Here is a 27,961-nt window from a genome sequence, read left to right on the forward strand (position 1 = left end):
TAGCTGTGTTTCTGCTGAGTGTGTGTATGTAGATATATTTATAAATAAATCCTGATTTTTTTAATGCAATTACAGTATGGACTGTGTTGGATGTGCTGAGGTTCTTTGTGCTGGCCTGGGTAATTGAAGTTTGGCATGCCAACTGAAATGCAAATTTTTGTCTTTTCTTATGATGGTTGAACTGCAGTTTCTGTATTTTAAATGTTTTAAAGGTTTTGAAAAGAGAGAAAAAGAAAGAAATGCTTCAGTTAAAGATGGATATGTTAAAATTATTTTTAGGTAGTCACTAGGTTACTGTGATTTGCAACTATTACACAAAACAGAAAAAGTAATGTCTAACTCCATTATATTAATTAAATGTAAATGAACAACCCATAAAAGTATTTAGACAGTGATATATCAAGGTCCATATAGACTTGTGAGTCTCCTTGTGTGGAACTCAGTGCCAGATGAGTTTTAAATTCTGAACACCTTACCAGCTTACTAGAACTTCTGCCCAGCACTAGGCATAGTGCTTAGGAAGAAAATATATATGACAAAATAATGAGAAATACTTTCTACTCACATGTTCTTGTGGTATTTAAAACCTGCTTTTGGAAGAAATCCACTGCTGTTGTTGTGCTTTTTGAAAAGCGTGCGTCACTGGCATTATGTTTGATTTCATAAAAATAAATCTTTAAAAAATAGAAATTGTGATTTTTAAGATCAAAGGGTAAGCACCTTTATCAAACAAGATTAACAATTGTATATAAATGCTTGGGAGGGATTTATCCTCTCTGTATAATCCTTTAATGATATCCTGTGTTTCAAATTCATCAGAAAAAATATGAACCATTCCTTTGTTTCCAGCATTTCAAAGACAACTCTTTCTGCAGAATCCTCATTAGCCAGAATCTGGGTTGAGTTATAGGCTATTCTTTTCAAAAATGCAAACAGTATGTCAAATCATTAGATTAATAAGTATAACAAAGACCAGGGGTCAGTCACATTTATGAGTTCACAAACTGTCTTTTCTTGGAACATGTGTACAGCCAGGTTGAAAAATTGTCCAGTTCTGGCAATTTAGATGATGTAAACTTTTCCAGAATGTCATGATTTGTATTTTCACCAACAAGTAACTTTTAGAATTGTTGCACCTATGAGAAGTGAGTGACTGATAGGATTTGCAGTCCCTCAAGTTTCATCTCTGATGCAAAAAGCACCCCTAGTCAGGAAGGCAGCAGCATCACTGCTGTCTGTGGTTGGAGCATTTACTTGAAATGGAAAGCTTAGGAGTTGTACTTTTGAAGGAAGAGTGTGTGTGTTCGATGTACTGTTTTCCAGAAAGCTTTCTTTGGTAACATTTTCTTCTTCTTCTTCTTCTTGTATAATAATAATAATAATAATAATATGAAGTTCTTCCTACAAAAACGGTCAGTGATCATTTTGTAATAAAGAGCATGAGTTTTAACAATTTTCTGTCAAGTGCATATATGAGATAATTATTCCCCTCTGTTTACAAAAAAAAATTGCTTCTTCTTATATTGGAGATAAGACATAGTTACATGTGTGACGTGCTCTTGTATTGCTCCAGTATCTCATGCAATGAAAGTGATTTCCAAGGACAGCCACCTGCAATGTTTATTTTACTTGGTTCTTTTGACATGTAACTCTAGAACTGTCAAGTAATTGATTCATTTCTTTCTGTTCATTATTTTTGGTTTTCTTCCAGACTGACCTTGATTATGTGAACAGTGTAGTTGCAAGCCTGGAAAGAGAGTAAGTTGTAGTTGTAATTGGGTATTTCTTAGTTTATTGATGGATTTGCTTTTTGATTTTTCCTAAATGAGATTCTGATAAGCAATTAAAAATATTCTGAAATAGAAGTAAGAGATCATGTTTTTTGTGTCCTGGGGCTTTGAACTTTTGAACAAAAAAGCAAGAGATGACAAATTAAGAGGCAGTGATTGAGTCAGTTAAATTGTAAAACAGTTAAGTGAGATTAAATTATTTGATGCAGCATAAACAGATGGGATTGTTTAAACATGAACGGAAGTGTGTGACATCTGTGTTAGGGCCTTGTATTCTGTATGTTCCAAGAGAGCTGTAGAAAAAAATCACTAGGTTCTGAAAAAAAGGCAAAAAAATGTTTAGAATGTAGATTGATTCTGATTGGCAAGAGGCAATAGTGCTCTGAAGGACATGCTAAGAAAAACAATGCTTTTTTCTGTACTGCTATTCTTATATATGCCTCATTTGAGCAAGTCATCATAACCAGACACAGTAACTGTTCCAACAGCAAGCAAGCAGGAAGTCTACAGAGCTCAGAATCTCTCATGTAACTTCAGGATGTTTCTGTTGACAGGTTTTCTACAGAGATCAATTCTGGCTTGGTGGAAGTAATAGCCCCTCCTGCAACTTATTATCCTGACTTGACAAACTTGAAAGAAACATTTGGAGACTCAAAAGAGAGAGTGAGGTAAGTTTATTCCCCCAGATCTTTTCCCATTTCCTCCCACACCCACACTTTTGTTGTTTATAAAATGGCAAGTGGGATGTGAATTCTTGAAATGTTTTCTTACTGTAATTCTTGCAAGTGTGGGGATTCTGAAAGTGCTCTGTGAATCCATCTCATTCCTAGCTACATGCAGTTCTGTGCATAATCAGAACCTTTGCTTGGTTGAATCCATTTAGTGTTAAATTTTGGGAGGAGAACTGAAACTTTTGATACACTTTTAGTTTGGTGTGTGGACTCTTTCGTTTACTGTTTTTCTTCATGAAAGATAGGGTAAAACCCACTAGTTCTTGTTGAATTACCATTTTAAATGCACATGTGTTTTTCATGAAATGTCAGGTAGTTGTCACAAAGTCAGGTTCAAATTAAACCAGTTTGATACCTGTATTAAAGCATAGGGTGAAAGCTTTGTTCCTTTTGTTTTTCCAGACAGTGGATTTCCTGAGGGAATGATGCCAAAAGCAGCTGTCCTAACATTTCACTAATATGTGTCATTCTTCATAGCAAAATTTGCTTTAAATTTGCCAGTATGTATTGAAATAACCTTTTTTCATAAATCTTAAGCTTTCAATTTAATTTCAGATGGAGAACCAAACAAAACTTGGATTATTGTTTTCTTATGATGTATGCCCAGAAAAAGGGGGTTTATTACATTCAGGTAAGTTTCTCTTCTTTATTTTGAGACAAGTTTTCAAATGAGTCTCCAGAAATGATGCTGTTGGACACATCAGAAGGACCTACACAGAACAGAAATAACTTGATCCCATAATTTAAAGAGGGCATTAAGTATGGTGGTTATGGTATATGAGGAAGTAATTTGAGGACATGGTCTCACTGTCTCTGAAGTAGAATGTAAATTTGTCTTATGTCACTTACCTTAAGATGCTTAGCAAAAAAAAGGGAAGGAATCCAAGCAGCCTAACTACTGTTTTTTCCTTGTCTCACAAATGAATTATTGTTGAGTTGCCTAGGCAAAAAAAACCAAAACAAAAAAACCAAACCAAAACAAACAAAACCACAAAAATAAACGAGCGTAGTTTTCAGTGGAAATAAAGCTAAAATCTATCTTTATTTTCTTTTGAAAGTGCAGTGTCACTTTAATATGACAGTTGTGTGTAGACATGAGTTTTTTCCCTTTTTTAAAAGAGGTTTCCAACAACAGAGTTAAGCAGTTCTTCTTTAGTTTAGCTCAGAATTGTTCCTATCACGTGTTTCTGCTTTGAAGATGAAGTCTTACCTACAGGTATTGCAGATTTAGTAACTGCACTAATGATCTTTATTTAGATTTTGTGCCTGTGTCCTTGGGGTGTAAAGTCCCACACATCTCATCTAGTTTTCACAAAGCTGTGCTGACTCTTCTCTGAGAGCTGCTGGAGTCTCAGCTGTCTGAGAAGCTGCAGAGCCAGTAACATGTGACATTCTGGTTTGATACTAGGAAGCTGCACAAATATTAGTGCCAGCACAAGGGGAAGGGCATGAATGCACTGTGAGAAAGGACAGGAGAAGCAGAATCCTTAATGCAGCCATTGCCTAGACTTACTATGAATTAAAGGAATTGTAGCACCCCATGTTGGCAGTTCTGCTGCCTGGACTAGGTGGTTAGCATGGACTGTGCATCTGTGCTTGTGTTGGACAGCTAAAGCCTGGTGAAATTAATCCCTCCTCTGCAGACATTGGGTCTCTTAGCCTCTTGTCTCAGAGGAGAAACTCTTTCAGTGCTCTTACATTTGTGAGTGAACAGTCTTGTTTGTGTACAATTAATGCAGATAATCTATTTGTTCTGATAATATCACTTAGACTTACATTATTTCATTTGTGATTTTTCTCCAAAGCAGCTGCAAAAGCAATGTTCTAAAGTAAGAAGTTGAGATATGTTTGTGCATTCTTACTACTGAAGGAGTCTGTATTAGTTCTCCACAAATAGACAGACTGATCCCTACAATAGTTATTCCAGGCTATGGCATCTATGTTTTATATCAGTGCTAGCATTAGAAATATATGGCTATGTGTTAGCAATATATTATAAGTCAATATTTCCTAGCTGTACTTTTTTCTATTGCTTTGCTAGTGCTTTTTTTTTATTATTATTTATGTTCATATCACTTCTACCTTCCTCTAGCTTGAAGATGACATTGTTGTTAAGCAGAATTATTTCAGCACAATAAAAAATTTTGCGCTTCAGCTCGCTTCTGAAGATTGGATGATTCTAGAATTTTCTCAGCTGGGTTTCATTGGTAAGAAAATGTTCACTTTTGTAGTTCGAAAGAACACATTTATTCTCAGACTGTGAATTAATAGTGATCTGACTTAAAAGCTATCTTCTTTGTACTGAAAATAGACCAAGAAGTAAAAATTAATTGTGTTTTTTAGGAACTCTGGATTAGCTCATGGTTGTTCCTTTTGCCCCTCATTTGTTTCGTATGCTTTTGTAAGGCTGAGGCAAACTTGAACTGCTGTAAAAGAGGGTATTTTTGTAACCAAAAGTTAATTTATAAAAATACTAACAATCAAACTGCAAGGCATGACTTACTTTTAATTCAGCTGCTGTTAAAACAAAAATCTCATTAAAACACAACTGACTGAAGTGAAGAAAAAACATGAAAACTGACTCCACCTAAAATAACTTCATTAGTGTTAATGCCAAAGTTTCCAAGAATTTGCAGGCATCAGTTTGTTGCAAAGCCAGTTCTATCTCCATCTTTCAACTTTGTGAAGGAGAAGTTACAACAGTCTGCTCCTTCCCAGATGCAGTCAGATTCTGTCATTTGCAATAAACAAGTGAGAGGAGTTAATGCAAGATCTTGGACTGTTGTGGATTGACTCTCAGGGTGTTGTGGAAATTATGGTTCTTTGTTCTTGCACTAGTGTATTTTTTTGAGAGATACTAGACTTAACAGAAGAACAACAAAAGAGAAGTTTTGAAGGGATTTTACGAATCAAAAGGTTATTTCATTCCTGCAGTGATGTGTCATGATCATTTGAAAAGTGACAAGATGGAGATATGCAAGGAAAAATCAAAAGCTGGGGCAGACTTCGGAGATTCCTGTGGTCAACAGAAACGATTCCAATATGAAGGCCATAAATTGAGTTCAGAGCAGAAAGAAAACTCTGCATGTAACAGATAAAAATGCAGCCCTGAGTTCTGTCATTCCCTTGGAAATTCTTATTGTTCTCTTTCCTTTGGATCTGCTTTGCAGAGAATGGCTGCATTTTTAGTTCAGTGACCCATAATGGTCGTACTGAGAACTGAGAGTGCTGGCACTACTTGAAGAAGTGCTACCCTGCTTCTGGCTCAGCAGCAGGTGTGCAATAGTCCCCTGACTTTCAGAGTCTCAGAGGTTCCTGGAGTGGGAAGGAAAGCAGTAATTATCTCTCATATATGCTATGTTAGGATACAGAATGGCACTTGATAGACTTGCCTGCCAGTTTAACCTGCAGAAACCATTGGGAGGAGTAAAGGAAGTGGACAGACTGAAGTCTCCTTATACACCTGGCTACCATGTTACTGCTTTGGGCTACCATCAGAGATACACTGTTGCTGAAATAATTATTGCATTGGTTCTGTGACATCAGAGGTGGAAGAAACAGGAAATTGTGCTACCTAGTGTGGAAAAATAACAATCGAAGTAGTTAACTGACATCTTGCCCTAAATAAACATGGCTCTTTGACTGGGGAACAACTCACAACATTCTGTTATGTGTTAGCAGGGACTGGTTGAATATAGCATCTGATAAGAGTTTTTTTATACTGTTGAATAGCTAAACACTTACCCAGACTAAGCCCAGTTTAAGTTTTAGCTCCAGTCTAATTGCATAGACACACTTTAACTGTAAATTCTGTATGAAGTTCCTGGGCTGTAGAAGTAACTTACATTTATTCTACATTTGCTTGATTTAATAGTTGAGTGTGCTCACTTACAAATTGCCACTTTGTAAGAATGACATGTCAACTGTGCATAAAACCAACTTACATTTTAGGACATGCACTGTCCACCCCATGCAGTTGTATTTCACATTACTTAACTTGCTTAGTATGTGTGTATTTCACCCCCTCTTTCTGTTCTCTGTGCTGTTGTAGAGGACACAGTATTTAAGCCTGGTGGGATAGGTAGATAGTTCTTGTTACTGAGACTTGGCTTAATCAAAAGCAAAAGTGTTTAAAAATATCTTGTTTTTCTACACTGTCTGTATACTTTTGGTCAGTGTGGGCTCTGAACGTAGCTGTCGTTAAATTTAGTTGTTAGCTCCTGCTGCTTGCATCCCTGTTCTTTGTTTCTTGTATAATACTTGTTTGCCTCATTTTAACAAGATGGTATCAGTAGAATTTCAGATGTGTTTAGCTATGGCTACACATCTTAATGTTGCTTTCCTACCTAGAAAATTAAATTAGATTTTTTTCTTCTCCCAATTTAGCCACTGATCCTGTTCTTAAGTTTTGACAGAAAAATTAGTATTCATGAAAGCATCTAAAACTTTTGGCTCTGAGACACATTGGTGTGCTATAACCATATATTGCATGGAAATTTTATGCAAATAGTGTAGATTTACCTCATCTCTGCTATCCCTTTATGGATCTTGATGCAGACTGATACTGTGGTAATTTGGTAATGCAGATAGCTTTGGGAAGAGCTACAGTAGCTTGTAACTGGGGATGAGTTTTATGTGTAGATGTCCAAGAGAGAATGTAGAGCACTCAATTCATAGAAGGATAGAATGGCCTGGTTTGGGAAGGACCTTAAAGATCATCCAGTTCCAACCCCCCTGCCAAGGGAAGGGACACCTTCCACTGGACCAGGTTGCTCAGAGCCCCATCCAGCCTGGCTTTGAACACTTCTAGGGGTGGAGCATCCACAGCTTCTCTGGGCAACTATTTGTCTAGATGCTACTGATTTAGAAATAATCTCTCAAAAAAGAGGTGTGGCTGATTCACTGTTAGCTATTGGCAACCTTGATTAGCTTGCAAGTTTGCAAGGTAAAAATGTGAGATATTTTTGCCATAGTGTATTTCTGAACTGAAAATCTAATTTATGCAAGCACTACATGAGGAAGTGGCAAATGTAGCTATTTAGGCTGACAGCAGGATTATAGAATTCTGTCACCTCTGCCACAGAACAGACGTTGCTTCCTTTGGTTTTTTTTAATACTGAAAGCATAGTCTTAAGTGCTGTCAAGTATCTAATAAATAATGGGTGAGATGTATGCTGTTTCCTTAAGAAGCTCTGTGGAAGGAGATGTAGCTTTTGCTCTTCTGGATTTTGGTTTACACTGCAAGCCCTGTGTAATAATGTAGGAAAGTTCTACTAGCTTTTTATGAGAAATAACGATTTGTCTTCCAACTGCCTGTGAGCTGAAGTGTTTTCCAGAGGAACTGCAATCCTTCCACAGTAGCTATAATACCAGCTGTCACAAACATTTAATGGAGTGGTCTGAAATGGCCTTTTGGTTGTCCTATACAGTTCCTCTGAGACTTATTGTGCCCTGATGTTTTAAGGCCTGTTGTTCTGATTATTTTAAGTTGTTCTGATTGCAGTTTTGCTCAAGTTGTGCACATAGTTGAAGTTTTGTAAAGAGTAGATCAAGTCAAACATTTGAGCTTTAAATAACTTCAAAGAGGTTCTGGGTTTAATGCCAGCAATTTGCATATCATTAACAGGGAAAGCATTCAAAACATCAACTATAGCTAGAATATGTGCTTGCAGGTGTAAAATTATTGTTGGTGTAGACTCAGTATTAGTGATGCTTCTGTGGAAGAATTAAAATTAATTATTTAGATATTTGCAGTTCAGAGAACTGTAGAAAACAAAGCATTTCATTTTGTGCGTGTCTTGTACTTGCCAGCAAAATACTGAGAGGGCAGAATATTTCACTGAGGATGGCCTTTGAAAGGACTGAAAAATGAATAGAAGTCTTGATGGGGCACAACAAATAGCAGAAAGTTTTCCACAGGTTTGTTTTTTTTTGGTCCTGACAGTCACTTTTATCAAGATAGATAAGTAATAAGGAGAAAGACTACATTTTGCATCTCTAGGGTTTTATGGAGCAAGATTTTACCTTTGACTCTTAATTCTTTCAGATTTTGAAGTTTCTTCACAATGGTAGGTTGTATGCATCCAGAATCTGAAGCCTCTGAAGTTCTGTCAGCACACTGTCCTGGATTTATGTCTGTTCCTATGTACTGTACCAAGTGCATGGCATGGTGCAAGAAGAGCCATCGCTTCAATTCTTCCACAGAGTTTTCATTTTGAGGCAGTTCATGTTGACTGCAGCTTTTTGCTTAGGTCTCTTTGGCTTGATGATTTTCAACTGCATATTGGGGGTGGCCAGTGGGCAATCTGTAGGCTGGATTTGGATGGTGTCTCAATAGTTCTGTGGCTCCTCACATGCTGCTGCATGGGAGCTGCAAGATAAAAGGACCTTGGTAAATGCTGCCACTTGTTCTTGGGCTGTGGCTGTGCTGTAGGGAAGCCAGGCTGCTGCTGCTGCTCTGGCTTAGGAGAGACTAGGCAAGGGCTTGGCTGATTTGGATTCAGAGGGGCTTGCTGTTGCATCTGTGCAGTAGGAGTAGTACAGGGCTGATTTCCGTTACAGGGACTACGTGTGGAGAGTCAGGGATCCAGAGCTTTGAAGACTTGTTTTGCCAGAGACTTCATGGCAGAACTCTGGTTTAGAGCTGCTGTAGGAAGGCTGTTCTGATGGAGAAAAGGGGGACATGCATCCATGGCAGAACTGCTGTGCTGGTGGTGTCCTGAGACAGGAATGACAGATAAGGGATGCAGTGTTGCACAGAGGCATGAGGGGCTGGGACAAACCTGTCCCAAGCTCTGTGTGGAAGGTGGTGACAGCATTTCAGAAAGTGATATGTGGATGTCTGTCCTTGGTTACTGAAGGAAGACAAGGGCTTGTCTTGGGATCAGGGTGTTGCCTGTTCATCTTTGCTCCCATGTTCATTAGGAATTAATGTGAGAAGACTTTGTCTCCAGTGTTGAACACTTCCATGGTGCTGGGCAGTGTAATGCAGAGAGGCCACTTGGGTCTAAAAATACTAGTGCAGGTACAGCCAGCTTACCTCACCTATTCTGACTAGCTGCAGTTGGATGTATCAGGGTGGCTTGGGCTTTTTGTTTGTGGTTGGTTGGTTTTTGTTTGTTTGCTTATTTGTTTTTCTCTGGTGTGCCCTGTGACATCATCATGGGAACTAGATTATTCCCCATGTCCAGGGTGGCTGAAGGCATGGTGGACAGTAGAGTACCAGCCTAGACAACTTTGCCATTTGGAAGTAAATAATTTGTTGCTATTCTATTTTAGATAAAATTAGGGTAACTTAAATTGGGGAAAAGAGTAAATTCCTACTCTTACCTTCAGTCATGTTCTCAGCATACTTAATTTTAGGTAAGGCTCCTGTACCTTTGCACTAAGTTCTAAGTGACATGGTCTGTGAGTGAGGATGAGTAAAGACAATAATCCTTGTGTTCTTCAGAAGATGAGCAAGTCAAAGGAAAAAATATCACTGTGATTTTTCTGCTCTGTCCTTGGGTAAAAGAAGAAAAGGATTCTCGAGCATCATGGCTGTGTATAGACTGTGGAAGAGGATAAAGTGTCTCTTCAGTCTGCTTGCATTGAGATTAAAACATATCGTGGGGATATTTCTGTCTTCTGACTCTTATCCTATTGTGCATCTCTCTAACACCACGTGGAAAGGTGTGCTTCCTGTGGAAACAGATGTGACTGACAGACTGCCTTAGCAGGTGTCATCTAGAAATGATGGTTTCAGTCCCATAAAAATCCCAGAAATATCTAAATAGTCCCATTTTTTAACTGGTGTTTTATAAGGACTTAGATGTTTTTTCTTCTCCTGCCCTATGCCATTGAAAGTAGTAGGCAGAGATGACTCACCAGGAAAATTGGGGTCTGTTTAGTTGGAAGTGTGACAAGCTGAAAGCTGTTGTTCTGCATGACTGTTTTACACATTTTACTAATCATATGATTGTTTCCTACACGTTTTTAAATATTTACTTCCACAAATAATGTTAAGCAATGTGACAATATAGTGTGTAAATACTAACAATGTACTAATAAAAATAATAACATCTTTCTTATGTCTTTTGAGAATAAAGCTTTGCAATTGTCCCTAGCTTAGTAGGAGTTGTCCCTTGCATAGTGAGAGTTTCAAATTTTAGTTATAGAGTATTTTCATGTGGAGATACCTTTTTGAGGACTTCATTGCAACAGCTGCTTAAAAGTGATGACAACGTTTTTTTTTATAAAGGGCTGGATGAAAAGTTTCTGTAAGAGACAGCTTTGGTATAGCAATATCAAATCAGTTAATGTTTTACCACATTTACTTTTCCACCCCAGTGTGTAAATGGTCTACACCTCCAAACTCATGTCAGAATTTCATTATGAATATTCTTTCACTGGCTTTGTTCTTATCCAGTTTCACACAAGTCACAAAGAAAAGAAATTACATCAGATGTGCTTTCTGAAAAGGGCAAGGCTCCTTAAGTGATCTTCTCTTAATGTCTACTCCCGCTGGTTTTCCTAAGGGTAGGAGAAAATATTAGAACCTCTACTACTTGTGGAACTTGTTATTTGGAAAGCCTATGAAAGCCTCTTCACAAGCAGAAGGAAGAATTCAAAATATTTCCTGTGCCTGAGTGCTGTGTGTTAGTGTGCTTTACAGGACTCCAAAACGTGGAGAGACAGAAGACTTGCACTGGAGAAGAGCTTCTTTTGCACTCTGATTCATTGATGCACACATGCCCCAAGAACCCATCCTTGTTTAGTCCAGCACGGCCCACATTGCAGGAACATCTGCAGAACTGAATCACTTCAGCCAGTGTCTTCCTGAGAGATTCATATTTAATGTCTTCCTTCCTTGCCTTCTCCACTGTAGCCTGGCAAAGTATTCAGATTTCATCTGCAAACCTGGTGAAGTTTTCTGAATCTGCCTTGAAATCTGAACTGCCTTTGGGATTTTAGCTGGCATGCGGGCAAAGAATCATTTTGGTTGGAAAAGACCTCAAAGATTATCAAGTCAAACACCTAACTCAGCACTGCCAAATTATCACTGAACCATGTCCCCAAGTGCCACATCTACACATCTTTGAAAAACCTCCAGGTATTGTGACTTAAGCAGTCTCTGCAGCCTGTTCCAACGCTTCAGTGCAGTCCCTGGTATAAGCACTTGCCAGTCTATCTTCAGCTTGGACTGCCCCACTCCCAGTTGTGTTGCTTCTGGCAGCAGTGTCTTCATACAAGGTACCTTTTTGAAGTACTGCATTCAGTGGGACACAGTGGGACACAATAGCCCAGTGTATTGACCACCTGTCTCTTCAGACACCTGTACTGGCAGAGAAATGTATGCCACAGCCATGGAGGTGATTGCTCATGTTGATAGTAAACACTTCATCAACAGCAAGTTTCATTGTTCTGCAAAGGCCTCCTTTAAGCCTCACAGTCTGCATTATTCTCAAGAATCCTTTTGCACAGTGCCTCCTGGAAGTCCTGCTGATGGCCTATGCACTGCAGAAAAAAGCTCTGGTCACTGTGGGATGTCTCTTTCTGAGTTGTATTGTCTCTGGATATGTTCTGGTAGCTTCCTTTCTTCCCTTGGATTTCCTGCCCAGAAGGATCTGAAGTTAGTGGTAGGTGTTCCATCTCTGATTTTAGTACCTGCAGAAGCTGAAATTGTGTGACTGGGCAGATAACGCTTGCAGCAGCTTCTCGTCTCAGGTGCTTGAGCTTACATGTGACATGGGGAATAATAGATGCCAATCCATAACTCTTCTTTCTCTGTTTTTTCAAACTGACAATTTCTATTCTTTAGGAGACTGTGTTGTAGTACATTGAATATACACTGAATATTTTGATAGCACAAGATATATGACAACAAGTTCTTGTTCAAATAGTTGTTATTTTAGTTGAAAGGTATGGAACTTTTAATAACATTGAGATTTCAAGTTGTTCATTGCTAACATTTCTTGACACAAATGCATCATCTGTTATCTCACTGATTTCAAAAGACAATGTTATCTCTAATCTGAAGTAACCCCAGTTTTCCTTAATGTCACCCACAGGTAAAATGTTCCAGTCTCCAGATATCACTCTTATTGTAGAGTTCATATTTATGTTTTATAAGGAGAAACCTATTGATTGGCTCCTGGACCATATCCTCTGGGTGAAAGTGTGTAACCCTGAGAAAGATGCTGTAAGTTTATTTTTATTATAAAGTTTCTAAAATGTTTTCATGATGATGAACGAGTAGATTTTCATAAGCTGAAAGCCAGCATAGTGTACATTACAGTTACTGCATGCTCTGGAAGAGTCTTTCTTCCTGCCAAGGTTTTTATCTCAGAAAGAACTTTAGAGAGAGTTCTCAGGGGCGTCGTAACTGTTACTGCTTCAGATTTTGGAGATGGGTGCAGTAAGGATGAAAAGCAGAAGTCTAGTTAGATTTGATGTGTAGCAGTCCTAGAATAAACTTATATATGTAAGTGCTGGTGTGGCTCTGCAGAATGTCACTGCTTGGATAGCAGTCTTGGAGAAGGTTCCAAATGGGGAACAAACTTCAGGTTTTGCTCCTTCATTTCTTAAGTAGCACCCTTGCTGAAAGACTGAATAAATGGGTTCTGTGCAAAACCCTTGAACAATATTACATTTGCATAGCAGTCTTGGTAGATTTCTGGAATGAAAACAAGAAAAACTTAATAAAAAGGCCTAGATTCTTGCCCTGTGTTAGTTTTTACTAATGTGTTGTTTTGTTTTTGTTTTTTATCCCACCCTTTACCTTTTTCCCCCACCATTTCAGAAACATTGTGATCGACAGAAATCTAACCTGCGGATACGCTTCAGGCCTTCCCTTTTCCAGCATGTTGGCCTCCACTCCTCTCTAGCAGGGAAGATCCAGAAACTCACAGTTAGTAGACAACATTTCCCTTCCTTTACCGAGCAGGCTGATTAAATGAAAAACGTTGTGGCAATGGAGAAAACAGGCCTTTTCTTTTTGTCTTGCATTTTCAAGCATGATGTATTTTGCTCCAGCTGGCATTTAATCTGATACAGATTAGTTACTATAAAGTATAAGAAGTCCTAGTCCAGCTTATTTATGTGGATTTTTGCCAAGAGATATTTTTTTCTAATTTTTTTTACATTAATGGCATGTCCATTTTACTAATCAGTACAAAATCTGATGCACCCAAAATGAATAATGCATTCATTTTCCATTTTATGCCAATGTTTGTTTTGAGTGTAACCACTTGGGAAAAGAGCATAATAAACAAAATTGTCTGACCAGCATGATGTTTGTCTGTCTTTCAATTAGGATAAAGACTTCCTGAAACCATTACTGCATAAAATCCACGTGAATCCACCTGCAGAGGTTTCAACGTCTTTAAAAGTCTACCAGGGGCATACGCTAGAAAAAACCTACGTAGGGGAAGATTTTTTCTGGGCTGTCACACCAGTTGCTGGAGATTATATTCTCTTTAAATTTGACAAGCCAGTCAATGTAGAAAGGTTAGTAATTACTTGCCGTTGGTCTCATATATAAAGTTGCTTGTGCCAAGAATGCTTGAAGATAGAGTTTGGGGCTGTCATTATAACCTAAAGAAAAATGATGTAGGACATTTGGAGTTCAGCTGAAACTATGATCAGTCCTGTCTTCCCTCTAATTCTTTTACTGCAGTAAATTCTATCATGCTTTTAAAATTTTTTTAATTTAATCCAGAGCCTTTTTGATAAATGCAATGCAAAACCAGTCCTTCTCTGACACAGAGAACTTAAAAGAAGCCAATTTGGTTCTATTTGTATTTGGTTGGTCTGCTTCTAATTACAGAGCAATTGTACAGCATGGTATGTGGTACAGTATGTTGTGCCCTGTGGCCTTGGTCCCCTGGTTGTCCAGATCAGAAATCTTGCTGGAGCATATAAGGATGTCCCCAGACCTGAAAGATGGGAACTCTGAAGGGTAATATTTTTAAGATGTAGCTTTAGGGCTTGAAAAAGTCACTGTGCTAAGATTCCAAGTTGACCTATTTAAAAAATATTAAAATGTAACAAAAAAGAAAGGGGGTGCATGCTTTCAAAATACAAATATCTGAGATTTGTTGGAGAACTAAAAGTGACTTCTTTTTAGCTACTGGTCAGATTAATTAGGGATGATAGAATTACCACTGTAGAGATTAGTCATCCTTTAGTTTTACTGAGACTCCCTTGCTGCTTTGCTGGGTACTGTCTTGCCAGCATAGTAATCCAAGATTTATAAAATACATGGTTTATTTAATGTCTATTTAAGTGTTGCTATGTTAGTGGATTCCTCTTCTCCTTACTTCACACACCTTATGTGATTTTTATTTTAGGCCAACAGCTATAGCCTGGTTGAACAAAGTTTCTTTGACTCAATTTGACTGGATGTTTTTCTTGTGAAGGAGCTCTTTTTGCTGTCCTGAACTGAATCCAGTTAGTCAGCTTGTGTACCTTGGTACATAATCAGAGTCTAAGTCTTCACCTTGGCTTAGCACAACAGTGAAGATCAGTAGTTTCCTTGTTACTGTGTTGTTCCAAACTAATCTGACCTATGAAACTCAAGGCTGTTGTTTGAGATGTCAAATTACACTCTCAGTTGATTGCCATGCTTTAAACAACTTTCCTGGTTAGCTTTCCAAGGTGCATGTGTTGAGGAATATAACTGCCATACCTCCTTGGATTAAAGGCAAAATATTTATTCTGTGCCAATAGTTTAAAAAGTACATTTTTGATACCTGTTGCCTTAATGGTGAAGGGAACTAGGGGAATGAGAAAGTACTAATTATCTGTCTAAGAGGTGGGAAAATAATGTTCATTGTTGTGCCCTGGAAAACTGTAGCCAGACCTGGGGTAGTTATGTTTACCTGCTGTGTTAAGAATAGTCTTAGCAGTAGAGAATTATAGGTTTGGGGTTTCTGTGGGGGAAGAAGTGGGGTTTCTCAGGGTCTTTTTTTGTTTGGCTTGGGTTGTTTTGTTGGGGTTTTTTAAAATTTTTTTGTGGGGGTGTGTTTTGTTTTTTGGAATTTTTTGGTTGGTTTTTTTTGTTGTTTTGGGCGGTTTTGTGGTTTGTGTGTATTTTGTGGGGGTGTTTTGGTTTTCTGGGGATTTTTGGTTGGGTTTTTTCTGTTGTTTGTTTGGTTTGGTTTGGTTTTGGAGGGTTGTTGTTTTTGGTTTTCTTTTGTTTGTTTTATTTTGTTATTTTTATTTATTGAAGAAATTCATTTTATTTTCAGAAGAAAGGAAACATCTTGCACTCTGTTGCTTCCTCAGGGGAAGTCCACCTGTCAGAATAATGCTACCTATTCAGCTATCATTATAAGCCATTTCAAAGTTTAAGACTTTTAGCTTCTATTGCCACAGTGTCCTCAGAAATACAGTATTTTGCCTTTTTGAAGTCAATGACTGATTTGATTTACAGATGTTGTAATTTCAAATGGTTGGGGACTTGTTTTTGTTTGTCTGCTTAACTTGAGCAGCAGCTGCAGAATTTGGCAAGTGCAGGTCTAGTTGAGCAGCAGAGTTTCCTGATGTTTCAAGGATGCTTGCTGAGGCAGTCAGAAATAAAACTGTGACTGTCAGGTTGAAACACAGAAAAGGGAAAACAGACCAAGCATTAGGAAGACTTACCTGGTGGGGAAGTGCATCTGATGGTGGGAATTAAGAATAGAAAACACAGTTTTGGTAGAGATCTTGTGTCTGTGAAAGGGTGCAACAGGCTTTCTCTTTTTTTTTTTTTTTTAATTTTTTTTCTGTCTTTTAAGTAATAGAGAAGCTCTTTGACTTAATAAGGAAATTTTGTCTGCCAAGTCAGTTTGGGATGTAACTGCTTAGTAACTCCCATAATAAATTCATGATTAAGAAGCTTTTTAATGGAAATATTGACCACAGCTCTGACTGAATAAATAGCACATCTGTTACACTGTGACAGAGTACTGACTTGTTCTTGTAGTTTATTTTACTACACCAAATGTTTTGCTGAGCTGAATTTGAGTTTTCTGCAGTTCAGTAATTAGCTTTCATTAAGTCTTTAAATATTTAATTTTTGAGATCTGAGAATATTGTCAGGGATAACACTGGCAAGGATCTCTTAATAGTGTAAAGTGAGAACTGAGCTCACTTCACTGAGCAGAAAGGAACATTTGTGCTTATTTTATGCAAGACCTGGTTGGCAGATTCCTGCTGAATACTGAACAGTCAAATAGATGGTGCTTATTCTAAACCACACCTGAGGAACAGGGATGTGTAAATTCTAATTCTTCTAATGCTTTCTTTAGTAGCAGGTCTTGCACTGAAGCTTTTTAGTTTTTTTCCAAGCAAAAGTTCTCCAGCCAAAACACTAAGTCCCCCAATAGTAATCCTTATTTTTGCAATATGAAAATACATACATTTCTTGCAGTAGAAAATCCTTGAGAATGAAAGTAGATTGAAGTATGTTCCTCTTGAAAACAAATTGCACAACAATATTGAAGGTATGGTTTAGTTTTGGTTTATTGGTTTGGTTGTTTGTTTGGGTTTTTTTTTTTAAATAGAGGGATGGACTGTTCTTTAAATGCTCAAAATAGCCTACATTGTAAAGATAAGAAAATACTGAATTTCTGTTCCCTCAGGTTGTTACTTAATTATTGAAATCCACTTTGCTGTTTTGGTATTTACACTGCTGTTCCAAGCACAGAATTAATTATTAAAATTGCAGTTATATTTAAGAGTTTCCTTATGAACCAGTCAAAACATATCTGAGAAAGACATTCCATTGCAGCACTTAAGTGATGCTGACGTCCATCATCATCACAACCATTTCTTTTTTGACTAGGTTTCAGAGTCCTCCCTATAGATGTGATTGACACAAATCAGATGTTGTTTTCAAAGAACGTGTGCACTAATTACTTTGAGAAAGCCCTTGGAATTGCACAACCTAGGTTGTTTCAATTAGATTATGTTTACACTTGTCAGCTTTTCTGCAACAGGAATTTAGAATAGATATTTTTAAAAAGGGCTTCAGGTTTGCTTCAGTTTAAATGGATTTCAAATGCTGATCTTTATTTTAAAAGAAAAAAGCTGCAGGAAAAGACAAGTATGTGTTTTACAATGTAGAAAAAAAAGAAACACCAAAACCCAAAACTCACTGTAAACTCACCAGCAAAAATATATAAATTTGCTTTATATTTTTAATATATGAGGCTCATTATTCCTTGTAGGTAACTGCTTCACAGAGTCATCAAGGCTAGAAGAGACCTTCAAGGTCATCTAATCCAATCATCAACCCAGCACCCCTTTAACCATATCCCAAGTGCCACATACAGATACCCCTTCCAGAGGTGGTGACTCCATCACCACCCTGGGCATTATTCCATCGCCTGACTGCTCTTTCAGTGAAAGAAACTTCTTTTGTATCTAATCTGAACCACCCCTGATGAAATTTAAGGCCATTTCCTCTTGTCCTTTCTGCTGAGATATGGTAGAAGAGACTGACCCCCACCTGGCCTCCTTTCAGGCAGGTGGAGAGAGTGCTGAGATCCCCTTTGAGCCTCCTTTTCTCCAGGCTAAACACCCCCAGCTCCCTCAGCTGCTCCTCATAGGACTTGTGCTCCAGACTCTTCTGCAATACTGCTTAGTAGTGTTACTTTGAATATTTTCAAAAGGATTAGCAGTTGGTTTTTTTAGGGGAGGGGAAATGTGGTTTTGTTTGCATTGGTGGTTTTTTTTTCCTCCTCTCCCTAGCACTGCCTTGAACTCTATAGTTGTCCCATAGCTGGTTGTCCTCTCCTTTCAGCAAGTTACTGAGTATTCATCCTAATGTGGCATTGACTATTAATAAAGTGCTTTTATGAAGTACAACTTGCTGATTGGAATTTCAGTTTTAGAGTGAAATCTTAATGCTTAGACAGACCAGCTTGTAGATTACATTTACTAGCTTGTACTCTGATATTGGCATAGATACAGGATGTGCAGTATTTGAGACTATTCATCTAATTTTCTGTATTGCTGACATTGGAATCACGGGGAACACATGATGTTAACTTCATTTATGCTTCCTGTGGCATCTTCTCACACCACAAAATTAACAGTCATGTAAGAAATATATATTTGACTATTTAAGCTAGAAAATCAATGTATTGAGTATGAATAGTGTCTTGTTGGGCTCCTGGTAACGAAACATATACATTATTTTGTTAGCTTTGAAATTATTGTGACAGTGCTGAAAAATACCTGCATAAAAAGTGACAGATGGGTGCCTGATATTTTTTAAAGGAAAATAAAGGCAGCTTTAAAACAGGTTCTCCAGCAGTGAAAAATAAAATGAACTTCTTTTTGAAGTACAAAAAAAGTTACAAAAAATCATCAAAGCAGTCAGTCTTCCAGGTATTCAAAAACCAAAATGTAATTAATTATCCATCCTATGGGATACAAGTCCTCCTGTGGCTGGAGAGATACAAGATCAAATGCATTACAAAGGAAAAAAGACTTTGTAACAGCTTTCCAAAACTGGAAATGGAACTTCCTCATCATTTGCTTTTGCAGTAACAACCACTCAAAACCTAGGGAACTGCAAAATTGTTTTGGTTTTAGATGAGTACAGCAGTGACTTGACTGATGTATAAGCTGTTGTTTGTTCATAATTACTGTTCAGTGTAGAAGCTCCCCTTCAGCCCAATGCATTAAACCTTCTATGGGCAGTTTTAGCTCAAGAACCATGAGTAAGTGCATGCACACAGTGTATGATTTAGAAGTAATCTGTAATTCTGATTCTAAAGATATAATAAATGACATTAAAGTGCAACACCATTTTATTAAGCTTGTAATGCTCATGTCAGCTGATAGGAAATATTTGAAAATCTCTGAATGTATTATTTTAAATGTTTTGGTGTTTGTCAGTACATTTCAGGTGGGATAATACTTTCAGTGTACATAAAGAGAATTTGAGGGCTTTGGTTTCTCTGTTTACATAAGCTTCTGTACTAATGAGTAGAACATCCTCAAATGGATGCACTGACAGCAGGGATTTGGCAGGCAGGCTCCCAGGCACTGATGCTGCTTGCTCTGGGCATGGAATTCTGCCCATAACAATGAGGCAAGGACTTCATATGAAACGGGAAAAAAACCTCAAAGTATGGATCAGAGACAGAAGAAAAGAGCTGCCTAAGCCAAGGACATGCTGCTTCTTCCTTAATGGTACTAATATCCAAGATTTGTGTATTTGGCAGTGTTCCTGGATTTATAGTTCTTAGTCAGTAATCTTGGAGGCTTAATGCTGTTGCCAAAATGTTAGATGTCTAATGCCCCTTGAGAGACTCTAAAATACTTCACGTGATTTCCAGAAGGACTGGCGTCTCTGAGATGTCATAATTGCATCTTTCCAGCCTGTGATGAGGTCACATACCCAAGTGTGATCTCAAATGGTGGCAAATGCTTGTGTTTAAGGAAACTGAATGGAGTTATCTGTGCTTCCCCAGCCAAGCTGGGGGGTAAAAAATGTTTATGTGCATACACCCACATATATATATACACATACACATACTAAACCCAACACCCCAACAAAAGCCTTTCTAAATCTCACTGGATTAAAAATTCAGCAGAAATAACCTTGTAAAAGAACAATTAATCACCCCCACCAAAAACCCCAAGCAAACAAAAAAACCCCATCCACAGTGTATAATAAACATCAAACCACGTCCAAAATGAAAAATTCAGAACTAATTTAATGCCAGACTTTTTTATTACAGTTGATGTGAGCTCACTCCAGAGAGACAGTGCTGCTTTAGAAATTGGATAATACAGTCCTCATTGGGAAACAGAAGGCAAGAGTAGATGAGAGAATGAGATTTTCTTACACAGCTATACCTTCTACACATACTGCACAACCGAAGAGGGTTAGGAAATGGTATGGGTAACTAAAAGATTCCAATTAAGTTTTGAAGACGTCTGAGAAAATTAATTTCTTAGGGATGTGTTGGATAAAACAGACTCAGACCACTGCCCAAAATCCTCACATCACCTCTTCATTCAAGCTACTTATATTGACAAACATGAGAAAGTTCCCTCCTTTTGGTGCACTGGGTCGAGACTTCTGTGAAAATGGGGAATTCATCCTTTGCAGCTCTCAACCATGCACCCCAGTTTATATACAGACCCTTAGGCTCATTTTGTCAGAGGAAATGAAATCTTACCAGACACTTTGCATGGAAGGTCATGGGGTGGGAGTATTTTTTGTGTTGTTTGAAGAGGCAAGGGGATTTCTTCTTTGTTTGTGGAGGTTTTCTTCCAAATTGGAAATCACAACAAGATGGAAAAGCTACCATTACATTGCCTACCTATTGGGAGTACTTGGCAGGTGCAAATATATAGACTGGAGGAATTACACTTTTTTTGGAAGTATAAGCAGTTTTTTCAAATGACTCAGTAAGAGGCATGAAGAATAGGAGAATAAATTGAGCTTGAGAGAAGGAAAAGAAATTATTCATCTTCTGTTTGTATTTTGCATGAGGAAATAGTGCATGGTTAATACTGGTTTCCAGTGACAGTAGAATAACACTTCCTAATTAGGATTCTGGGAAAGTGACACAGAGGAGGTAAATTAGTTTTCTTTTACCACATTTGCATCCAGTGATCAAAAATTCTGGATAGAATTGGTGAATAATGACTTTTGCAGTGGATGATGGCATCTGTAGAGAGCCAAAAAATTGCTGACTGAATATTGCTTTTATAGAAATTCATGTTCTGCAGAATTAAAAACTCTTAGGCTGCATGTTGCTGTGGATAATTTGTTCAAACATGGAAGGAAACATTTCCTCTCTGCCTTCCTACCTATTTTCTTTTTCTGAAAATGGGATATACTAAAATACATCAGATTGCCAAAAAGAGATGTAAGGAGGATATGTGAGGAAAAGGATTTGACTGCTGATGTTTATGGAGCACAAAGGCCTGCATTCTTATATTCTTAGAATATTTGTGTTTAGTATCAGGTGAGATAACTAATTTCCTTCAAAACAAAACTCAGAAGTATTGACAGTGTATGTGAATTCTGCTGTTTAAATAATTTCTCTATATTACTTCCTTTTATAAAGCTGCCATAATTTACTAATAAAATGGTTGTGTTTTCTGTTCTATTTTTTAATTAGAACACTTAATTAGAACACTAGATGAGAACACTTTCTATGGATTAAAAATAATTGGCATTTTAATTAAATAAAATACAAAATATTGTTTTAACACCTAAAATAAGACAAATTGGGAAGTAGAGAGAATTACAGGTTTTTGGGCCTAAATATGCTTTGATGTGAGAGAGGAGAGATACATCCCTTTATAAGCAAGATAGGAGATGGGTAGAGGTGTCTATAGTTGGGATGTTTGGGGTTTTTTTGAAAGCACAGGTGATGAAAATATTTAGCTATTAAAAGAATATTAAAGTTAACAGTGCAAATTAGTAATATTAATATATACATCTTTCTGGGGCACATTAGAAAAGGTGAGAATCTTTCTGCTCATTATTGGAGGAGTTCTGAATCTGAGTGTAGGCTTTTAAAATACCCTAACCGTTAACTGCATGGGCAAACTAATGGTATCTTTGGTCAGTATTAATTATAATAATATTTCTGCCTTCCCCTCCCTTTGTGTGCTAGGATGTGTATGAATATTTGTTTCAGGTTATTGGCTGGGGGTTTTTCCCCCTCTATTTGCCTTGATTTTATATGTGTATCTAGCTCCATGGCAACAAGTCAACCCCTCAACTTGGGTAAATACTGAAGTCACTGAGTATGAAAACTGAAGTTTTCTTAGCAGCTTTGACTTTGCTCCATACAGTTTGATGATTGGTGTTGGGGGCTTTTTGTTTGTTTATTTGTTTGGGTTTTTTTAAGCCTTCGGTGCTCTTGAAATATTGTGTAAGTTTTTTGCAACATGAGATGTTAATGCTTAGCATCGTCTTACTCTCATACTATATTGAGGTCATGAGCAGAATGTATTTAAGTTACTTTATACTTAATGTAATTATTTAAATTATTTAATTATTTAATTATCTCTTGTAGAGAGGAGGTTTGTCCCTGTGCCTGAATATCTAGAATAGCTGGTTATTATCTTTTACCTGTGACTCTTCAAAAAGACACTGTCAGTGGGAAAGGTTCTCTAATATTTAGCAACATTAGTTTTATTACCAGCAGTTGCAAGTTAGAGTTACTTCTCTCTGATGACTTCCATCAAAAATGTTCAATTGTGTCCCTGTTTGTATTTTGTAATTAAGAAAGTAGTGAAGTATTACTCCATAAGGTAATAGTAGGGTTTTTTTTTTAATTTGGGTGAATTTGTGTTTGGTTGGGATTACCGTATTCAGAGATCCATGGCTTTCAGAATTTTTATTTGAAGGAATAGTTCACAAGGTGTTATGTTTAAGCAGCAGATAGACAATGAAATCTTAGTGATTCTACCCTAAGAAAAAGATGAAATAATTAGGAAGAAAAAAAGCTAGTTTTTACTGTTTACATGGACTGTCATGTGTAAATCCCAGGACAAGTGTCAAAATAATTTAGCAGATGAAAGCAAAGCTATTTCCAAGTCTTTCAGTATCTGTATTGAAAAATACCTATCATAGTCTGAAAACCTTAGAATCATAGAATCATTTAGGTTGGGAAAGACATTTAAGATTATTCAGTCCAACTACAAACCTGTGTTTCTCTTGAAAGAAAAAAAAGGCTGGGCCAGACATCTTACTAACGATGCAGGAATTAAAAAAAAGGAAACAACCCCAACCTCATAATCCTATGGCCATCAGATGGATTACTCCACATTAGTCATTTAATGAAGACACTGAATGTCCTGCGAATGTCTCTGTGGTTTTCTTAGAAAGGTATGCTTTACTTAAGACATACCAGATTAATAAATCACTTCGTTAGTTACAGGACATAAGAGTCTTCCCCCCACCTGGGAGGGAGAAAACTATAACACTGTCTTGTGCAGTTAAATATCTAGCATGACAGCAAGTTTGTAAAAATGGTCTTGGCATATATAGAGTGCAAAACCAAAAGGATTGGGGAGGTAAAGACAGGTTCCTTAAAAGCCACTTCAAGGATTTTGGGATGGGAAGTTTAACTGACCTTTGTTTCAAAATGAATTTTACTCTCTCAACCCATTTCCAAATAATCTCCACTGGAAAATCTCCCCTGTCAGGAGAGCAAGTTTTACAAAAGAATAGCCAATGACACTTTTTTAAGGAGCTGTAGAATATCTGTTTGTTTGTAAATTAAAATTTATTTCAAATTAAATTTTCTAATTTGTAAATTTTGTTTCTAAACAAAATATTTATCACAGATATGGATTGACTGTGTATGTGTATTTAGGCTTCTGTTTTCAATCTCTGTAACTTTCAATGTCTAAGTAGGTGTTATCTGTCAAGTGTTGAAGCAAGACTCAGATATAAAAATATCCCTTCCTTTCTAAACATAATTTAAAATGTGCCTTGTGTTACATTTGTGTGTGCATATGGATTAACAGATAGTTATAGAAAATATACTAAAATAGCAGGTTTGATTACATGGAAATGGGGTTCGATTAATTAGTGCTGTAAAGTGTTCTGGCACTGTGCCAGCTTGTGAGTGCATTGCTCTAATGGAGTGACAACTGCTGAGGGGAGGAAGTTGCATCTCAGTCTCAAAGCTGATAGCACAGTAGGAGAAATGGTTGGCCGTGGTTGTGTGCTTGCAGGGTTGTTTTAAAAACAAGCAAGCAAACCCAAATAAATAAATGACAACCCCTCACAAACAAACAAAGCCCTCACAGCTACTGCTTCCCTCTGTCCAACTTTCCCAAAAAAACTCATCCAAACCTCTGAAGCCAATTGCTGTTCATTGAGAACACAGTGATCGCAGATCCCAGGGAGTTTCTTAGTGCATTTTTAGGTGTGTCTTCTCAGAACTGAGCGCTAAGGAAAAGCAGCATGTCTGTGGTTTGGGTGGGGCACTTGATGGGAATACCTTAGACTGCGAGTGTTTGATCACTTTCATTTTAAATTAAGTCTCCTTAGAATTTTCAGTGTTTTCAAGACTAAAAATGCCCAGTACTGCTTAGGATATCTGACAGACTAAGGAATGGCTAGTTAGATCTATAAGGTCAGAAGACAGCAGAATGTACTTTTAGTTTTCCTGTCAGCTTTACTTAGAGTTTTGTTTTGCTTATAATTGAGATGTACAATGAAGGCGTCTTCCTAGGAAACAGTAATTTGTTGGGGTTTTTTGGATGTCATTAATGCCTAGAAAAAGTCACAAGGTTTGTCTTGGAAGAACTGTGGATGTTTTAGGTAGCTTGTGCACTTTGGAACTGACTAACCTTTACATTAAACTACAGAGTGGAAATTATTTTTCTTGAAACACATACAGTGCTGAGGCTTATTCAGTCCAGTTCTGTTTTGCACTACACTTGTGCAGTTCTGCTGAAACCAGTGCAATAGAAATCAGTGTGGCTTTCTTATATCACAATGTGGAGTGTTACTCCTTTTCTGAGCCTTGATAAAAGAAATGTTCTTCATGTGTGTGCATTTTCTTAAAATACTTCTATCATTTTGGGGTCACAGACATTTCTGAGTCAGGGTCAGAGAGCTGTTTTCTTCTACTTGTCTTGTAGCTATGGAAAGTGGATTAATGGTAGGTACTTAACCTGGCTTCAGATATATTGGATAAAGACAAACTGGCATTAACATCTCTAACTGCATCTTAATAAATTGCAAATTGAGCTAATGTTTGTAATTTTAATCAAGTGATAATTTCTGAACTAATTTTGTCTCTGGCTGGTGACATATTTAATGGCGAAGAGAAATTAACAGTAAGCACCATCTGAGTTCAAATTGAAGAAAGGTTTGAAATGTGTTGATAGATTCTTACATATTAATTTAAACATAATAAAAGTAAAATAGTCTTCTTAAAAGTGGCATCTGAGTAGATGTAGGGTCTAATTAATTTCTGACAGTGATCTGAATTAACTCCGGTCCACTGGAAAAAATGGCAAGTAGTGAACAATTTTTAAGCATTGATTCCACCTAGTGGTAAAAAAATATTATTACTGGTTTACATAATTAGTGTTCAGGATAATATGAAGTTCCTGTTATATACAAAGAAAGGGGAATTTACATCTTTTTTAACATTATCTACATATGTGCAGTACCGCAAAAGCTGCTCAGAGTAGGCAGCTAGAATTTGAACACTTCACTGATTGGTACTGATAGGGATGGTTTAGATAATGTTTGAAACGTATTTACTCTGTCCAATTAAAAAAAAACCAAAAAACTGTACAACTGAGTGAGGGTAATGGGGACTTTGTACAGGTTTTAAAAAGTCCTTTTTATGTGTGTATACGTGTCAAAACCAGGCTTGTTTGGTTTGGTTTTTTGGGGATTTTTTTTTTTAAATAAATCTGTCTTTGGAATAGAATTTTGAATTCAGGTAACATGAAGGGTGTGGATGTGGGTTGGAAGTTCCTGGCACAATCATCAATGAGATTTTGCAATGAACCATGGTGGAGAGATGGACTTGAGAGAGGAACACTCACCTGGCAAAATATTGACTTGGCTAAGTTCCCAGAACTGGTTCAGAATGGATCCGCAGAGTTCATCCTGTGGGCACAGGGAGAGGGTGACGTGTTCTGGGGAGAGGCTGAAGGAAGGCAGGGCTCCTGCTTCTGGAGGTGATAGCAGGGTGTGCCAGGCAATAATGACTGCAGCGATGGTTGCTTTGTGTAATGCAATCTGGCAAGAGCAGATGATGCAAACTCCTTTCCTCTGTAAAATATTGCCCAACTACTCTTTAGCAACTGAAAAACTTGACCCCTTCTAATTACAGTAATACGTGAAACTCTCTTATCCCCAGCTGATGTAGGCCCAGTATAAAAATATTTATCCTTGTAACATCTGTATGTGATAATTAACATGTAAGACAGTAACACAGCTGATTCTGACAGATGTATGTAGACCGTGGTTTTTTCTTTTTCATTTTTAGGTACTTGTTTCACAGTGGCAATCCAGAGCATCCAGGAGATATACTTCTAAACACAACTGTAGAAGTTTTGCCTTTTCAGGTATGAATTTATTGATCTGTGTCTTCTTCATTACAGGATAAAAGCGAAGTCTCTTTATTTTCTTGACTTTTTTAACAGGGTGAGTGAGACATAAATGCTTCTTTTAACTGTATGGGCTTGATGCTCTGATGCTCTCATACTTATCCTTCTTTTAATTGGATATGTTCACAGAAGGCTACTGTAACTATTCAGATGTTCATTCAAGGTTTAGTCTGCTACAAGTGCTGTTGGTAATTTGGAGGTGAACAAGGTCATTTTCTTCCAGTTCACTACTACTATTTAAAACAAAAAAATAAACAGTCTTCCCTCTCCTGTGTGTTTTGGGAAATGGGAAACCTAAATCAGTCTGCTTTTTGACTTAGTAAAAAAGTCTTAGTTCAGGGATTGACACACATCCAAACCCACTAGGTACTGAAATATATAGATTCTTAAACAGAATGTGTACTTTCCTCCTGATTCCTTTTTTTTTTTTTTTTCCCATAAATCAGGCAGTTTTACAGCAGGAGAGCACTGTACTATCTAAAGTATGTTCTTGTTTGAAGTCAGATGGTATGGGTTCTTTTTCTTCAACTAGATATTACAGCTAACTGTTTATATCACAATAGTCTGAGAGAATTAAGGTTTTACTTCAGACAAATTTATTTTATTTAGTATTAAAATGGCAAAGTATTTCTATCTTCTCCCATATACCTGGTGTAGGAATCTTGAAATCTATGCCTAAATTACCATATGTTGAATCTCTTTTTTTTAACTTTCTATTTTTTTTTTTTAAGTAAATAATCATGGAGGAGTTCACATGTCCATTTTCCCAGTCTGCCTTCCTTGGAGCAAGCAAAAATAGGAAATTCTTACAACCCCCATCCTTAAAAAGAAGTTTGTTAGCTTGATCTAATTATACATGACATGTAGGATAGTATATAGTAAGACCTGAGGAATTTATTTCTTGAGACCTGTGGAAATATATTCAACCACAAAAACAGCAGCAGCCCTCACTTCATCTAAGCCCAAGATACAAGAATGCACAAGATAATGAGCAAAAATGTGCATAAGGCATCTCTTTTTTGGTTTACTTGGCTGTGAAATGTCCCTCAAACTGGAGCTTCCCTTAAGGAAGTAATGCTACAAAGGTTCTACTGCTATTGATTTGTGCAATTTGTGGAAAAGGTAAACAGAAAATTCTGCATCTGGCCTGTTCCTAAGCCACTGGTATCAGCAGAAAATATTGCCAGTGTGAGGACAGCAGCTCCTGAGGGCCCTGTTTCTCCGTCATGGACTTCAGTAGAGCTAGAAACCCCTTCAGGTACTTCAACCTTGGTCTTCCTTAAGTAGAATTCAGAAAAACAAAGAATAACCCTTAGAAACCAGTGTGCCCCCAGACTGGATTTGTGTAGG

At 37.4% G+C, this 27,961-nt stretch overlaps 1 protein-coding gene and 1 long non-coding RNA gene across 3 annotated transcripts in view; one reads left to right on the forward strand and one right to left on the reverse strand.

The window, feature by feature from the left end:
* The window catches only part of MGAT4A (alpha-1,3-mannosyl-glycoprotein 4-beta-N-acetylglucosaminyltransferase A), a 78,439-nt gene that overhangs the window by 42,692 nt on the left and 7,786 nt on the right, over window positions 1-27,961 (forward strand). For both annotated transcript variants that reach the window (XM_085055334.1, XM_085055339.1), the window contains 8 exons: window positions 1,712-1,758; window positions 2,345-2,458; window positions 3,077-3,152; window positions 4,614-4,728; window positions 12,571-12,701; window positions 13,302-13,409; window positions 13,815-14,008; window positions 26,491-26,569. In XM_085055334.1, the coding sequence (XP_084911460.1) occupies window positions 1,712-1,758; window positions 2,345-2,458; window positions 3,077-3,152; window positions 4,614-4,728; window positions 12,571-12,701; window positions 13,302-13,409; window positions 13,815-14,008; window positions 26,491-26,569 (864 nt within the window). The remainder of the gene's footprint in view (window positions 1-1,711; window positions 1,759-2,344; window positions 2,459-3,076; window positions 3,153-4,613; window positions 4,729-12,570; window positions 12,702-13,301; window positions 13,410-13,814; window positions 14,009-26,490; window positions 26,570-27,961) is intronic.
* Window positions 20,210-26,496, reverse strand: LOC146444456 (uncharacterized). The gene is made up of 2 exons (XR_014850818.1): window positions 26,045-26,496; window positions 20,210-21,062 (listed from the first exon to the last, which is right to left on the reverse strand). It is a non-coding gene; the product is annotated as an uncharacterized LOC146444456 (long non-coding RNA).

The sequence above is a fragment of the Lichenostomus cassidix genome, chromosome 1 (assembly GCF_008360975.1).
Source record: "Lichenostomus cassidix isolate B80296 chromosome 1, HeHo_3.0, whole genome shotgun sequence".
Taxonomy (NCBI): domain Eukaryota; kingdom Metazoa; phylum Chordata; class Aves; order Passeriformes; family Meliphagidae; genus Lichenostomus; species Lichenostomus cassidix.